The sequence below is a fragment of the Formica exsecta genome, unplaced genomic scaffold (assembly GCF_003651465.1).
Source record: "Formica exsecta isolate Colony F162 unplaced genomic scaffold, ASM365146v1 scaffold477, whole genome shotgun sequence".
NCBI lineage: Eukaryota > Metazoa > Arthropoda > Insecta > Hymenoptera > Formicidae > Formica > Formica exsecta.
Window position 1 is genome coordinate 121,338 of NW_021852008.1, and position 16,989 is coordinate 138,326.

Sequence of the window (16,989 nt, forward strand, 5' to 3'; positions counted from 1 at the left end):
GTTTTGTTCGTTACATGTTCATCTTATCTAAAATTTTTATTAATTTGTTATTATTTTTTTTACGTAAATATTTGATTTTTTATTATAATTTAATAAAATTTATGCATATTGAGAATGCCATTCATTTTATTTTCTTCTTTTATTTTATCCTTTTATTAATTTTATGCAAATTATACAAGAATGAGTGATATGTCAGTTTAATTCGCCGCTAAAAAATGGCGGCCGCTGGAACAAAATTTTATTGGCTGTTCAAAAATGTGTGTAATAGCACACCTTACTTTCTTTCCACCATGCGGGATACGACCTGAAAATACTTTCTGGGGTCCAATTCTTGAATTTATTCGCAAGAGAAACGTATGCGCAAATTCCATTCTTATGAGAAATCTACAAGAATTTATAATATTTCTATAAATGCAAGATTCATTTTATGACAAATACTATTTCAAATTACAAATCCTCACAAACTGAACTGCTTCTATGTACTTGGCTAGTTAACTGGATTTCATATTTATTTCCGAATGAATTCAAGAATCGAGCCCCTGGCCTTTCGTGGCAGAAAGCAGTAATGCAACAAGGCTAATAAAAACCCACTTTATGTGAATTTTATATTTGCTTATGCACATGTGTGCGTATATACAGAGTGGCCCACCAAAAACGAAACAGACGTTTTTTGGCATTTAATATATCGTCAATGAATGCCGTCAAATTGGTGATCGACGTGATCGACGTTATTGCAGTAAGGGCTAAATAGTTTTATGATGTACTATTTGTATTAATAAAATCCGCAATCTAATAGTGCTATTTTATAGGATTTCATATTTATTTTTGATTTTTGATTTTTTAAAGGTTTTTATTTTTTAGAGTTATTTTTTAGAAAAACATTATTTTCTAGTTTTTTATTTTTTTTGAAAACTATTTTTCAAGGAAAAATTTTTTAAAAAGTTGTTTTTTAGAGCTGAATATTAAACTTTTTGTTGCGTATAAGTTGGGATTTTTTTACATACTTGGCGTATTTTTTTTACATTTGTGAGGTTTTTTTTTAGAAGGATATCACTGCTTTTTGTAATAAATTTTTTAGGGATAAATATTAAACTTTTTGTTGCGTACAAGTTGGGACTTTTTAATTTTTTTTTTGTTTTTTTTTATGTTTAGTGTTAATATGGGATCGAATGACTAAATAGTTTTATGATGTACTATTTGTATTAATAAAATCCGCAATCTAATAGTGCTATTTTATATATTATATATAATTATTATTTGGTGGGGACATAATAGCGTAATTTTATAAAAATAAAATGCATTTTAATTTTTTGTTGCGTACAAGTTGGGACTTTTTAATTTTTTTTTTGTTTTTTTTTATGTTTAGTGTTAATATGGGATCGAATGAGTAGGTGCAGAATAAACGTATATTTATATATTGAAGGCTTTATATCTGACTTATACAAAGGATTGTCGTAACCCGACCGATTTCTTAATATTAAAAGATAAAACAAGTAAAGTATACGTATCGCGCCCGACTATTATAATCGCGATTAAGTGAAAGTGTACGAAAGAATCTGTGAAATATACCAATTTATACCTAATGTTCGGGAGTGTCTTATTTCAAGCGTGGATCCTAATCCTTTGGGCGTATAAATCCCTAAAGACCTCTTCCTTAGCGGCTAAAGGCACAACATTAATTGATGGCAGCGGTGGGATGCGCCAGCTCTAACAAGATGGACACCGGCAAAGGTCCACAACCACGAGGAAGAAAAATTCCGTGGAATCGGCAAAACGAGAGACAGCAAAGGAAACTCCGTCAAACGGTCAACAACTACAACCGAGGAAAAGGAAGTCCATCAGGAACTTCAAGTCACCCGGTACATCGAGGCGACAACGATAAGCGGAACCTGAGAAGGCGCACCGACCTATCTCAACAGCACGCGACGATCGACGCCCGACGGCCGACACCGAACGAGAGACAATGCTGCTCATCGTATTTTTGTAAGTCGAACAATTAAAAATTTGTAAACGCGTGAATGTCGGAAAACCGAAACGCGCAACAAAAAAGCGTAGCGAATAAATCGTGGCTATTTAGCGAACCAGCGAATAGAGCCATTAGAAATAGCGCAGTAAGCCCTATAAGAGTAGCAGTAGAAGCACTCCGGGATATACGCGATAACGTACGAAGAAATCTAAATGAATTAAATTCAAGCGAGAATTTGTCCGAACCAGAACTCGGAGCAAACGTTGTAATTGAACGCGAATTTTCATTCGGCGAATTAGACAACAGTTTAATAGCGAATAATATAGAACTAGATATTGATGTCGAATCATCAATACGCGCGTCTAGTAGACTAACACACCGCCGCGAATTCTCACTAACGTCGTACGATTCGAGTATCTTTGACCCCGACGAAATCTATCGTATTCGAGACATGTATAATTCAAACGCTTCCGCATCGCAACCCATCACATCGGAAGATATCGATGAGGGAATTAAGCGATTACAAGAAGAAGCAAATAGAAACGCGACACAATCAAACGCGCAAGCTCAATACAAACCGCGGAAAGAAACGGACGAAGCAGCCGACCTTAGGGACATATTGCGGGAAATGAGACGGGAAATTAGAAGTATGCATGCCGAGATATACGATTTAAAAATGAGAGGATCGCAACCCCGACAAAACAATGAGCATAGAACTCCGCCGGGAGAAAGAACCGAAACCGCGTACGAGTCCACACCCGAAGATGTACGACATCGAAGAGGACGCGGATTTTTACCATTAAAAAAGGCTCGCGGAATGATTCCGGAATTCGACGGATCGCCAAATAAATTACAAGAATTTCTAAGTGCGACTACATATGCAGTAGAACATATCGACCCGTTAGATGAAGTATCGCTATTTGGAGCAGTATTATGCACGAAATTAAAAGGCAGAGCGATGCTAGACTTTCAAACGGTAAAATTCAAGATTTTGCACAGTTGAAACGAGAATTAGAGGTCTGTTACGCAAGTAAAAAGAGTACGACCCATCTACAAATTGAATTTATAACGCTAAAACAGAAAAACGGAGAAAGCGCGCGAACTTACGGACTTAGAGCCGACAAACTAGCCATGGGATTCAAATCTAGGAATCAACGAACGAGCCAAAGCACATCGAAGACCTCAAGTCGAAAGTCGAATCAGTCGTCAATGAAGAAGTAAAAGAGGTAAGAGTCCAAGCGGGTCGTCTTCAATTATTTATTGATCAGTGGAAAAAGATCACAACTGACAAATATATACTCAAATGCCTGAAGGGATATCAAATCCCTTTCAGGGAAATTCCATGGCAAAATAAACCACTAAAGGATAATGTCTGGTCAGAAACAGATCAAACTAATATCGCCCAGGAAATTAAAAATTTAATATCTAAAAACGCCGTGGAAGAATGTGAAGAGTGCGATGGACAATTTGTCTCATCTTACTTTCTGATACCTAAACCCGATGGCTCTAGCAGATTTATTATTAATTTGAAAAAATTAAATAAATTTATAGATCCTTGCCATTTTAAAATGGAAGATATCCGCGCAGTAAAAAGTCTGTTAACTCAAGGGGCATACATGTGTTCCATTGATTTAAAGGATGCTTATTTTCTTATCCCAGTACACGAAAAATATCGAAAATACTTAAGATTTAAATTCCAAAGCAAACTGTTTCAATTTACGTGTCTGCCTTTCGGATTATCCACGAGTCCGTACACCTATACCAAAATTATGAAACCAGTTATGCATAAATTGAGATTAATGGGTATATTATCAATAATTTACATTGATGATATTCTTTTTATACAAAAATCTTATAATAAATGTTTAAACAATGTGAAAGAAGTAATAAATCTGCTAGAAAATCTAGGTTTTGTATTAAATTATCCAAAAAGTTCCTTAATACCTAGTCAAAAATGTAAATATCTAGGTTTTATAATCAATTCCATAGACTTTAGATTAGAATTAACAGAAAAGAAAAAACTTAAAATCAGGAATATGACTAACCAATTCAAAGAAGGCAACTTTTATAATATTCGTGATGTTGCTAGAATGCTTGGGGTGCTGACAGCAGCATGTCCGGCGGTGGCATATGGCTCGATTTATTGTAAACGAATTGAAAGACAAAAGTTCTTAGCACTACTTCTGAATGACAATGATTATGAAGGAGAAATTTACATCAACAAAACTATGTCAAATGACTTAGTTTGGTGGAAAGAAAATTCTCAGATAGGATCGAATCCAATTAGAACATTTAAATTTTCATTAAAATTATCCTCAGATGCTTCTCTGACTGGATGGGGAGCTCATTGTCAAGGAATAAGTACCCAAGATTTTTGGAACCAAGAAGAAAAGAAATATAGTATAAATTACCTTGAACTGTTAGCGGCCTTTTTTGCGCTTAAGTGCTTTGCTTCTTCATTTTCTAATTGCGAAATCTTGTTAAGAATGGATAATACATCGTTAATTCGTAGATTTTAGAAAATTAAATGATCTAACTATAGGAGATTCATTTCCCTTACCGAATATAACGGATATATTAGATCAACTTGGAAACGCCAAGTACTTTACAACTCTGGATTTAGCATCCAGAACCACCAAATTCCGATGGAAGAAGGCGACAAATGCAAAACTGCTTTTTCCACACCTCACGGGCACTACGAATACAATAGAATGCCCTTTGGATTAAAAAATGCGCCAGCCACATTTCAAAGGCTAATGAACTCAATACTGATAGGCATACAAGGAATAAAATGCCTAGTATATTTGGATGACATCGTAATCTACGGAGCCAGCCTACAAGATCATAACAAGAGACTCATCGAAGCCCTACGAAGATTGCGAGAAAACAATCTGAAATTACAGCCGGACAAATGCGAATTCCTACGAAAAGAAGTGACATACTTAGGTCATATAATCACAGAAAACGGAATATCGCCGGATCCGTCTAAATTAGAGGCCGTAAGAAATTTTCCGACGCCTAGGAAAGTAAAAGATATTCAAGCTTTCATAGGATTAGCCGGATATTATAGAAAATTTATTGAAAATTTCTCTAAAATCGCGAAACCACTAACGAAGTTAACCAAAAAGGAAAATAAATTTGAGTGGACGCAAGAACAACAACAAGCATTTGAAATGCTTAAAGAAAAATTAACGACGGCACCTTTACTAAAATACCCAGATTTCAAAAAAGAATTTATCGTAACGACCGATGCATCAGATTATGCAATCGGAGCGATATTATCGCAAGGAGAAATAGGCCAAGATCAACCAATAGCATATGCCAGTCGAATATTAGCAAAAGCCGAACAAAATTATAATACGACCGAAAAAGAACTATTAGCAATAGTATGGGCCGTTAAACATTTTCGACCGTACTTATACGGGACGAAATTTACGATAGTCACAGACCATAAATCGCTCGTATGGTTATTTAATGTAACCGACCCTGGATCTCGATTAATTAGATGGAGATTAAAATTAGAAGAATACGATTACGAGATCATACACAAGGCCGGAACAGCGAACAGAAACGCTGACGCGCTAAGTCGACACGTGGCGGATATCAACAGCGTCGAGGAGGATGAGAGCACCGACACGAAGATAACGCGAGAATACACGGAAGACGAGAAGCGACGTATTCTATACGAATATCACGATGCACCTGTGGGAGGGCATCAAGGAAAAGAGCGCACGATTAATCGAATTCGCCTAAAGCACAATTGGCGAGGATTGACAAAAGATGTCGAAGACTATATAACAAAATGCGAATTTTGTCAAAAAAACAAATTATCGCGGAAAATTAAGGCACCGCTAATAATAACGGATACTGCCGATAAACCTTTTGAAAAATGTGCATTGGACATCGTAGGTCCACTAACGATTACTAATAATGGAAATAAATATATTTTAACGTTCCAAGATAATCTAACAAAATTTAGTAAAGCAATTCCGATACCGAATCAAGAAGCCGCGACAATTGCAAAAGAATTTGCGACGAAAATAATTTTCGAACACGGTATCCCAGAAAAAATATTAACGGATCAAGGAACAAATTTTTTAAGTGAAATATTTAAAAACACGTGCAAACTATTAAAAATCGAAAAGATTCAAACAACCGCGTATCATCCGGAAAGCAACGGAGCGCTAGAACGATCTCACCGGACTCTAGCCGAATATCTCCGACATTATATAAATGCCGATCAAACGGATTGGGACGAATGGATTCCCTATGCGATGTTTACATACAATACAACACCGCACACGGCGACAGGGTTCACACCCTTCGAATTAATTTACGGGCACCGAGCAACATTACCGACGACATTGTCGCAACCGCCTAAGCCCACGTATACATACGATGATTACGCGCAAGAATTGAAAGAAAAATTACGCGCCTCACAGCAAGTTGCAAAGGAGCATCTGAAGAACGAAAAAATAAAAACCAAAGAAAATTATGATAAAAAGACTAAAGAAATTAAACTTAAGGTAGGAGAAAAAGTCCTCTTGTACGACGAAACAGTTCGCCGAGGACGATCAAAGAAATTGGACTCCCTATGGACCGGACTCTACACGATAATCGAAAAGAATTCGGAAGTGAACTACACAATAAAAAGGGGAAGGAAAACCATACGCGTCCACATAAATCGATTAAAACCATTTATCGAAAATTAAAAAAAGTAGGAGAAAGAAGAAAAAGAAACAGAAAAATGCGCGAATAAAATAAAAAATAGAATAAATAATAAGAGAAACAGAAATAAAAAATTCCTACCTTAACGCTCTCCACTTCCACGTCCAGCACCGCGACCCCGGTTCCACTCCAGCATAGCCTGAAGAAGAGGCGACCCAGGACGAACCGCGCTAACGACACGAGGCTCCCGCGCTACGGCACCACGACCCACAGGACGAGGCCCAGGGTTGAGAAACCAACCACGTCCCACGAAACGAGGAGCCGGATCCCAGCGAAATTCAAGTCCGCGACCCCGATTGATATGGGGCGGCGGCGCGTCCACAGGCACTTCCTGCACAAAATTAACGTCACGATCGATTACTAAATCCAGAAGACCCAGCAACGCGACCTCGCGAACAAGCGCGGGCGCCGAGAGTTGGTCCCGAAAGGAACGGGCAAAATGGTCCGACATGTCTGACACCTCCACTAAGGGATACTGATCCCTAACAGAGTTTTGAGCAACACTGAAAAATAGCTCGTGACAGTTGGGAGCCATAACACCCGAAAAAACTCAAAAAAACTGTTCGCACAACGCGACGAGACAGCACGCAAGAAAAATTTCCGTACAGGATTAAAACTACGAGACGACGTCGGAAGACAGACTGAATGGAAGAGCGAATAAAAAGCCTGGAAAGGGCCAAATAATAGCAAAAATAGCTGTATATGCATCCAGAGAAAAAGAGAATGCACCGCAAATGAATCCTAATCCTTTGGGCGTATAAATCCCTAAAGACCTCTTCCTTAGCGGCTAGAGGCACAACAGGATATTAATAGAACGTAACGATCACGTAATAGTACAACGTCTGGAAAAATAGACAGTGTAGATGTCGCCACGTATATTAGGAAGGACGGCGGTTTGTCGTACTAGGAGATAGAGAATGCGCACTTTTCAAAATCGTGATGCTGTAACACCCTTCTTCGATTTGCAGAAAGTCCTATGAGAAATCTAAACGCGACTCTTTTAGCCCGCACAGTTTTAAACATCTCGAATGTTTTCCTTTGGATAGTGCCTTGGTCATCATATCTGCCGGCATGTCCTCCGTGGGCAGATGATGGACGCTAATCCTCCGATTCTTTAAAGCTTTCCGGACGAAGTGATGCCGAATGTCTATATGCTTGCTGCGCGCGTGATAAGTCGGATTTTCGGCAAGTTTCTTGGCTCCGATGTTGTCGTTGAACAATACTCCGCCGGATAAGCCTTCGAATCCTAATTCGACTAGAAACTCGTTTAAGTAAATCGCTTCCTTAGTGGCTTCGGACAACGCCATATATTCGGCCTCCGTTGACGATAGGGCCACAGTTTTTTGTTTTTTTGAATCCCATGAGACTGGTCCAACGCCCAAAAGGAATGCGTATCCAGTACATGAACATCTGTCCATGGGGCAATTTCCCCAGTCGGAATCGATCAAATCCTGTCAAAGGGGTTGAACTTCGTTCGAAAGCGATTCCGATGTCAATAGTGCCCTTCAGATATCTCAGGACACGCTTCCCAGCTACCCAGTGTTCCTTGTCAAAATCTTCGTTAAATTGACTGAGATAGCTTATTGCGTGTACGATATCGGGTCTTGCGGATACGGCCAGATACATTAGGGAACCCACCAGCTCCCAATACGGTAACTTTTGCACTTTCGTCATCCACTTTGTGGTTTGGTCTGTTCAATCTTGAATTCACATCCATTGGAGTACTAACTGTCTTTGAATCCTCCATTCCAAACTTCTTTAACACGTCCTTGATGTATCCTCGTTGATTCATGAATATTTTGTCATCTCTTCGTGAAAATTCTATTCCAAGACAATACTTGATGTCGCCAGAGTCCTTTACATCAAAGTTACAAGTCAATTTCGATTTAATTTCTTCCGATTTCTTCGTGTCCTTCGATGCAATCATGATGTCATCGACATAGATAAGGATATATGAAAATCCTCCTTGTTCTTTCACGCGGTATACACATGGATCGGCATTGGTTGGTTTCGCTCCAATTTTTCGTAAAGATTCGTCTAGTTTTTTGTACCAGTTTCTACCGGCCTGACGAAGTCCATACAATGCCTTTTTCAATAGACATACTTTGTTTCCGACTTGCAGTCCCTTTAACATAGTATCAGCTTTCTTCCTCAGGGCATCATCGCAAGATCGGTCTTCCGCGATGAATTCCAGGGTTTCCTCTAAAAGCTGAGGAGGTTCCATGAACAGTTCTTCATCGACGTCTCCATTAAAATAGGCAGTAGTTATGTCCAAATGTCGAATGCACATATCTTCTTGAGTCGCTAATGCAATCAATAGACGAATCGAACTCATCCGTGCTACAGGAGTAAAAGTTTCGTTGTAGTGAAAACCAGGACGCTGTGCGAAACCTTTCGCTACTAGGCGAGCTTTCCTCCTTTCTAGAGTTCCATCGGAGTTGTATTTGTTTCGGAGTACAAATCGACTTCCAATAACTGCCTTATCTTTTGGATGATCGATCAATTGCCATGTATCGTGTTTGAGGATGGATTTTACTTCTAAGCTTATGGCTTGATGCCAATCCTTTGCATGCTCACTGGACATAGCCTGCTTGAGCGGTATTTCTGTTAAGCCTGCAAATAACGGTTTTTCATTTTCCGGCTCTTTTCGGATTTGTTGATACTGGAGTCGAGGTCGCTTTCTTTGTCCGGTGCGAATTATCCGAGGCTTACCAGGTCCCCTTTTTAGTTGATGTCGATGTATATTTCCATCGAGATCTCGTTCACACTCAACGTCGTTGTGTCGTTCATTTTCCGGTCCATCAGCTTCTAGCGGAGTTAATTCGATCTCCACCGTTCGATTTCCAGGAGGAGAGTCCGTTGTTTCTTCACTTCGATTTAGATCTTCGGGTATGAAATCTTCAAGTGTTGTCGAGGTACATGTGGGAGAGCTTACAAAAGTCACATCTCGCGATAATATAATCTTCCTTTCTTCGGTTGACCACATTCTGTAACCTTTCGAAGACTCCGAGTATCCTAGGAAAATTGCCGGTTTACTTCGAAGGTCGAATTTTCCTTTGGCTGGTTCCGTATCTAAACAGAATGCTTTGCATCCGAATTCCCGAAAGTGTGATACGTTTGGCTTCCTTCCGGTCCATACTTCATAGGGCGTTCTCCCGTCCAGACTAGAGCTTGGAGTTCTATTTCTAATGCAGTTTGCAGTTGAAACTGTTTCAGGCCAAAAAGATGCCGATAGCCCTGATTGTAATAGAAGACATCTCGCAGTATCCAGTAAGGTCCTGTTCTTTCGTTCGGCAATGTCATTCTGTTCCGGATGGTACGGTATCGAAAATCTTCTCGCAATCCCATGTTTAACAATAAATGCATCAAATTCGAGATTCTTGTATTCCTTTCCGTTGTCGGATTGGAAGTGTTTGATTTTCTTGTCTCTCAGATTTTCAACCGAGGCCTTGTACTTTTTGAATACGCTAAGCACTTCGCCTTTGGTTTTCAGAAAAAATACCTCACACCATTTAGAGCAGTCATCAATGAAAGTGACGAAGTATTTAGCCCGTCCGTGCGATTCGACGCGCATAGGGCCACACACGTCGGAATGAACTATTTCCAGTATCTGTGTGTTTTGCTTAATCTTCTTGACGAAGGGGGCCCTCGTCATCTTGCCTCTTGCGCATATATCACAGTTTAGTTTCACCCTCGAAGTCTTGAGCTCGATCCCGTGAACTGGTTGATTTTTGACCGCTTCTAAAATATATCTTTCGTTCAAGTGTCCCAAACGTCTATGCCATGTCTCTAGTGATTTGACTTCTATGGAATTACATGCTACCTCGCGAGTACTACTGCTTCGAAGACTCGATGTTTCGCGTATGTAATACAGTCCGTCAATACGATCGGCGATTAATCTGACAATGCCTCTGCTATCGTTGATCGTGGCCATGTCCTTGTCGAAAACTACCCTAAAGCCTTTCTCAGTAACCTTTCCGACAGACAATAAATTCGTATGTAAGTCCGGAACATGTAATGCATTCTGTAATCGAAAATTTTTAACCTTACCAAGAACGTCGGCGCTACACAGAACTTCGCCCTTCGCAAGTATGTTAGTCGAGCTGTTGTTAGCTAAGCTCAGCTCGATGTTGTTGGCTTCTTCGATCACGACGAAATCACGAGTTGAGTTATTCAAGTGTGAAGTCGCGCCACTATCCAAGCACCATCGGCCGCCGCGATTCGTGCCGGTCGCACGGAGCGCACGGTGTTCCTCGCGTGAATTGACTGAAGCGTAAAAAACGTTTCTTCGCTCTTCTTTGCACTTTCGCGATCACTGTCTCGCTTCTTGGTGCATTCCGCGGCTTTGTATCCCATTGTTCCATATCGATGACAGCGGTATTTAAATTCGCCAACGGAATTTGTGTCGCTCTTCTTTGCGACAGGTTGCTTTGGTTTCCGCATCTTCTTTCCGCCTTTGTTTGCGTATAATGCGTTTTGTACGTTTGCGCGAGTTGCATCGTTCGTTCTTGCGTCGCTCTCTTCGATAATTTTTATTCGCAGTGTCTCCGGAGTTGGCAGTTCGTCGCGGGACTCTATTGCGCATCGAAAATTATCATAGCTGGATGGTAAACTGTAAAGCAACATAATCGATAATAAATCAGGATTAATATCTACTTCCATCTCACCTAGTTTATCAACTGCATCGAAAAACTTGTGTATGTGTTCGCGCACTTCGCCACCGTTTTCCATGCGCTGGAGTGTCAGCTGCTTCAACAACGTGGCTTTGCGGGCTGGTCCTTTGGATTGATATATGAGTAAGTGAGATAGGCCGCCGGTAGCCCATTTTACCCATGAGAACGAGAGGGACAGACAGAGAGATAGAAAAGGATGGAGATATGGATTAGAACACTTTGTAGATGACCGAGGGGGGAAGTGCGGACCGAGGGGAGAGCAGGGGGGATACGTAGGGCGAGACGGGAAGCGCGGCCGGGGGCGAAGCGCGGTGAGAGGGTGGGGGGTCAGGGGAGCGCGTGACGTCACAGGAGGGAGCAGGTACGAGTCGCTAAGGTTGTCCGTGAGATGGCGCTCGGCTTGATCGGGGGTGGCGCTTCCCGACTCGCCCTACGTATCCCCCCTGCTCCCCCCCCCCCCCGCCCTCACGTCCACCCTCGGTCATCTACAAAGTGTTCTAATCCATATCTCCATCCTTTTCTATCTCTCTGTCTGTCCCTCTCGTTCTCATGGGTAAAATGGGCTACCGGCGGCCTATCTCACTTACTCATATATCAATCCAAAGGACCAGCCCGCAAAGCCACGTTGTTGAAGCAGCTGACACTCCAGCGCATGGAAAACGGTGGCGAAGTGCGCGAACACATACACAAGTTTTTCTATCTAGACGTCCAACGAAATCGACGAGATCGCCCGGGAGATGACGCTCGACTCGATCGAGGTTGCGATTTCTCCCGGCGCGACTCGACTTGGCGCGACTTGACCTTGGCGCGACTTGTTCCTTAAGGAGGCGACGGCGATACCTCGCGCCGCTTTTAGCGCGCGATCCGCTATCGCGATTCTTTAGGGACGCGCGTCGCTTCTAGCGCGCGATCCGCGAACGGACGCCGGGTATCCGGCGTTAAGGGAGACGGAGAGAGGAACGGTTAGCGGCGATACGAGCGCGCTTATCGCTCGAGCGAGATAGCGAATCGTCGAAAGGTCGTGGAATAACGAGAGATCGTTTTTTCGCGCGAGAGGAGAAGCGTTTTTATTGTTTCTTTTTACATTTTTAATATATTAATAATACAATATTTGATATATATAAATAATGCGATAATACGAGTACGCGAATAAGCGTATCACGATTCTCCGAAGAGCAGAGCCTGCAGCTCGCAATCGATGATATCGTTGCGGTCGAAGTTCTCGTTATCGCGTATCATCGCGGGAATAAGCGCTGAATCGTGAGCGCCTGCCGCGGTATCGAGAAAACGAGTCAGCTTGTTATCCACATGCGCGGTTAAACCGCTTAAAGATGTAACGATGCGGTTGACGCAAAGTTCTAGATTTAATCAAGTTAGAACGGTGCTCTTCGATACGGCCAGACGAACCTTGGGTGTTTCGAGACGGAGTATTCGGAGATTGTTGAGTTTGCCGAATCGCAGCGTTAACTGTTCGATGTATATCGGCGCCGGAGGACGCGTTTCATCGCGCTCGTCGGAGCGAAAATACGATAGAAGCGTAGATCGTAGATCGAGCAGTTCCTTCCACATATCTGGCGTTAGCGAGATCTCCTTGTCATGGCAATCTCCAAGGACGATCTCCACAAAAGAGGGTCGACTAACGTTAACGCTGACTTCGAGATGTTTGTACGCAGTTTTGGTCAATGGGTAGCGTCTTCCTAAGATTCTGAGCGGTCGCGCAATTGAAATATCCGCGTCGCGTCTAGGCGTCCGGTCACGATGTCGTCTGAAAATGCGGGCGATAAGAGAAACGACGCTAGCGGATTATTAGTTCGAATAAATGTTTAATAGTCTTACCCATTGTCCTGTTTAGCTCTTTTAGCGTATCCCGCGCTATCCTCGCGGTCTCGCTCGGTTAGCCTCGATCGATCGTCAAACGAGTGCTGCTGTTGCGGTAGCCCACCCATTGTTGCGTACATTATCGCTCGTTTTTTCGTTCGTAGGCTTCGGCGTTCTCCGTCGACAATGAAGCGCTTAACTGATGGTCTTTATATACTCGCGTAGAGATCGCTTCTTCCCCTTTCGCGCGCGTCCTCTCTTATATTCTATTTTTTGAAAATGACGGCAGAGTCGCTCTAGTCATTTGGCGACGAAATATAGATTGCCGTCGATATATCGAAAGGCTGACGTTATCGCGGGCGGTATTCCGGGAAATATATCTTTTAATGGAGCGTGTCTAATGACTATCATGCGGCACTCATCAATCTCCGCTACCTTGTCGTCGTCGTAGATCGCGTAGGTTCGTCCCGTGTGCGTGTTTATCGCAGCGTTAATCTTAACATTTCGAGGAAGTCCGATATCGTGGAGATATCTCGGCCAACCCGATTTTAGCTTAAGGCTAGGATATTCCGCGAGGTAGATCGAATCGTCCGCGAATATCGCGAGATCGCCCGAGGATCTTCGATACGCGGCGGATAGGCGCGTGAAATTTGCCGGGAGAAACACCGCGTAATCCGTGAGCGTCATGGGCCTACCGTAGCGTATCTCGATCACGTCGATCGACCACACATTGCGGCGATTAGCTATATATAATCGGTGATTCATTATCAGCGCGGCGTCCACGCGTCGCAAAGCGCAGAGATCCGCGCGCGCGGGGTCGATTGGCGCGACGCTCCGAGAAAAACCGTCTTCGCGTTAGTCATCGCGCGGAGCGGGAAAAGACGCGGGAAACTATCGAGAGACGCCGGGCGCGATTGATTCGCGCGTTCGGCGAGACGCCTATTTTTATCGTCGGCGAATTCAACGCGGGTGGGGGAAGGGGGAAATGCGTCGACGATTCGTTCGAGGAAAAGTCGCGGTCCGCCTCGATTAGAGGGACGCGCCCTTTCGACGACGAGCGAATATCGAGCGTCCGGGACGCGCGTTATCTAACGGACGCTCGAATTCCTCTCGCGGTTTTACTTTTTTTATTATTTCTATTTTTATTATTCGTTTATCCTTTAAGAAGGACACTCGACGAGCGATTAGAGAAACGTACCCCTTCCGGCAACGATAAACATTCATCGCGTATCCGGGATGCGCGTTATTTAGCAGGCGCTCGAGTCCCTCTTATCGCATTATTCTTTGTTATTTTCCTCTATAATATATTTTTATTACTCGTTTATCTCCGCCCGTACCGCGGCATCCGCGCGTCGATCCTTATAAACGCGAAATCATTTCGAGAAGCGTCAAAGTATTCTCGCTCGCGAAATAGCGAAGTGACGAGGCGACGAAGCGCGAAACGGTGAAGAGCAAAGTGGCGAGGTGTGAAATAGCGAAAGTTAAAATCGGTCGCGAACTGCTCGATATGGAACGAATCGAGCAGATAATTAACGCGGCCGATTATACTAACATAAACGGAGATTTAATCGCGATAAAGGCCTACGTTTTGGGAGATCTCGCCTCGGATCTGCGCGAGAAGGCGCGAAGCGTTATCAAAAATAGTCCGGATTCGTTTAGACTCAACTTTCAGTTGGACGGAGACATCGATATCGCGCGTTCAATGTAAGTATTCAATCAACATTTTTTATAATACTTTTTATAATAAATTATAATCTTTTAATAACCCTTTTACTTTTTTAGTTTAGACAACAGATAGAAAATTGTATAAGAACGGCGCGAGAATCGCTCTACGATCTATTGACGAAGACGAGGACTATGCTCGCGTAGGCGCAAAGCGTTCACAGCGCGTTGCGCGACGCTCGCCGACGCGACGTTGCGCTAGCCCCCGAGCAATTCGAGTTTCGCGATCGCGACTTCGCCATCCCTAAATTAATCGACAGGCTTCACGAACGCGAGGTTAGGCGAGTCGTCGCGTCACCGATCGACGAGGAGCCCGAATCGCGGCGTTTCCAGACGTTCGATGTCCTCGTAATCAACGTCGATAGTCTCGACGGAGACGGCTACGTCGCGATCGTCAGCGACGTTTCCTAAGATCTCGATCAGCCATTTTTTCTTCTCGTGACCTTTGACGTAGATTCTTATCGTTGAATCGGGGCTAGATTCTCGGCATACGGCGTCCCGAACGAGTCTTTTCATTGACCCGTAATTCACGTGTCCGTTATTCCACTTTAATTGATGATGATTAGATGTCAACCAACACGCTCGCGATTTTTCCGCTCTCGTTAGCAAATCCCAAGACGGCGACAGATGTGATGCGTCAATTCCGCGCCATTTCTTAACACGGCTACTTCTTTCGCGACGAATCTCTCGTTAACTACGAAACCTTGAAGATCGACGAAAATCGGTACGTCCATCGTTGTTATTAGCAGTAGTGTGCGCCTCTATTATTCTCTCTTCATATTTTTTCGAATATCATCGCGCTTACACGATTCTGCGCACAACGTTGGTGAGCGGATTGTACTCCACCACTCGATTGTGAATGATAAGACAGTAAGCTGTGGTATTAGAGGGAATGTCCTCCTTGCAATCAACCTCTATGCGAACGTCCACAGTGGCGCTCTTGATCGACTCGTTTTGTCGAGAACAGTCGATGACTACGAGCGGGCCGTAAACTAAAAATTTATTCAGATTTAAGAACGCTTCGTCATTGTCGCATCCGTAGTACGTTCTTCGAAATATCGAGTACATATCGAATAGCACTGCGACTTTGCGCTTATCGAAATCCAAATTCATGTCGTCGTAAGGATAAAAATCGGAATTAAGATACAGTTTGACATTATTTAGTTTGTAATCGTCGAATAGGGAAGGCTCCTCGGATAGAAAGTTCTTCTTTCCGGACTGTAGCGCGAAGATAACGTATCGCGGTTTTTCGAGTTGCGTCGCCGCTTTGACAGCCCACGAATGTTTAGTCGTGCTCTGTAGAAGCGGAAACTAGTAGAGATCCCACGAGTGAGAAGCGACGCTCAGATATCGTCCGCTATCCAACGTGCGCAATAACCTTAATTTATTAATATCGTTTATCACTATATGAGGCATTCGCCACTGTATCTTTAATAAAACGATTTTAGGTTCTTGCGTTTCGCGCGATATGATACAATTGTTATCATTACGCGCCCGTATCAGAATAAGTTCGTGTCGCGCGTTGATCACGACACGCTTGTAATCCTCGCAAAAACCTAATAACACGTTGAGAGGTACGCAAAAGTTGAAATCGTTGATCAACGAATGAGTTACCGTCGATAAGTCCCATCCGGCGTTCTTTAATATCTTGCCTTTTTCGACTGACAGCGACGCGTAATTCTTAATCGTACTCGTTATCCCAACGTTTCTGCTTCGATCGATTTCCACACTGTCGAGCTCGTAGCGAATCTCCTCGAACATAAACGCAGCGCAATTGTTCACCAGCCTCGTCACCGACGCGATTTCCTCTTGCGCACTCGGCGACTCTTTCGACTCGAGTCTACCTTCTATGTAGAGAAAACTATCGCACGGTAATGTGTACAGATCTTGCTGTTGTATAGGAATTCGTATCTCGTCGCTATTCCCAAACGTAGTATTGGCGTAAGGATTGTATGTGTGAGTTTCGATCTTGACGATACGATCGTCGAAGATCGGCTCGCCGCCGATGCGTAGGATGTCGCACATTCCGCTTTTACGGAAAAACGGTTCTCGGTACGACGAAGCCCAAAGAGCGCAGGAAAG

At 43.0% G+C, this 16,989-nt stretch overlaps 1 protein-coding gene and 1 pseudogene across 1 annotated transcript; both read right to left on the reverse strand.

Annotated features, from left to right (window-relative positions):
- Positions 1–12,525: 12,525 nt before the first annotated feature.
- On the reverse strand, positions 12,526–13,313 carry LOC115241342 (annotated as a pseudogene).
- A 2,395-nt stretch (positions 13,314–15,708) lies between these two features.
- On the reverse strand, positions 15,709–16,932 carry LOC115241343. Its single transcript, XM_029817054.1, has 2 exons — positions 16,312–16,932; positions 15,709–16,218 (listed from the first exon to the last, which is right to left on the reverse strand). The coding sequence occupies exons 1-2, from the start codon at positions 16,930–16,932 to the stop codon at positions 15,709–15,711; spliced, it is 1,131 nt and encodes a 376-aa protein (XP_029672914.1).
- Positions 16,933–16,989: the final 57 nt, after the last annotated feature.

Excerpts from the sequence above, each read along its gene's own strand:
- LOC115241343 (XM_029817054.1), bottom strand. The coding sequence starts at position 16,932 with ATGTGCGACATCCTACGCATCGGCGGCGAGCCGATCTTCGACGATCGT. Across the intron at positions 16,219-16,311 it reads AGTGGCGAATGCCTCATATA|TTTCCGCTTCTACAGAGCAC; the intron begins GTGATAAACGAT and ends GATCTCTACTAG.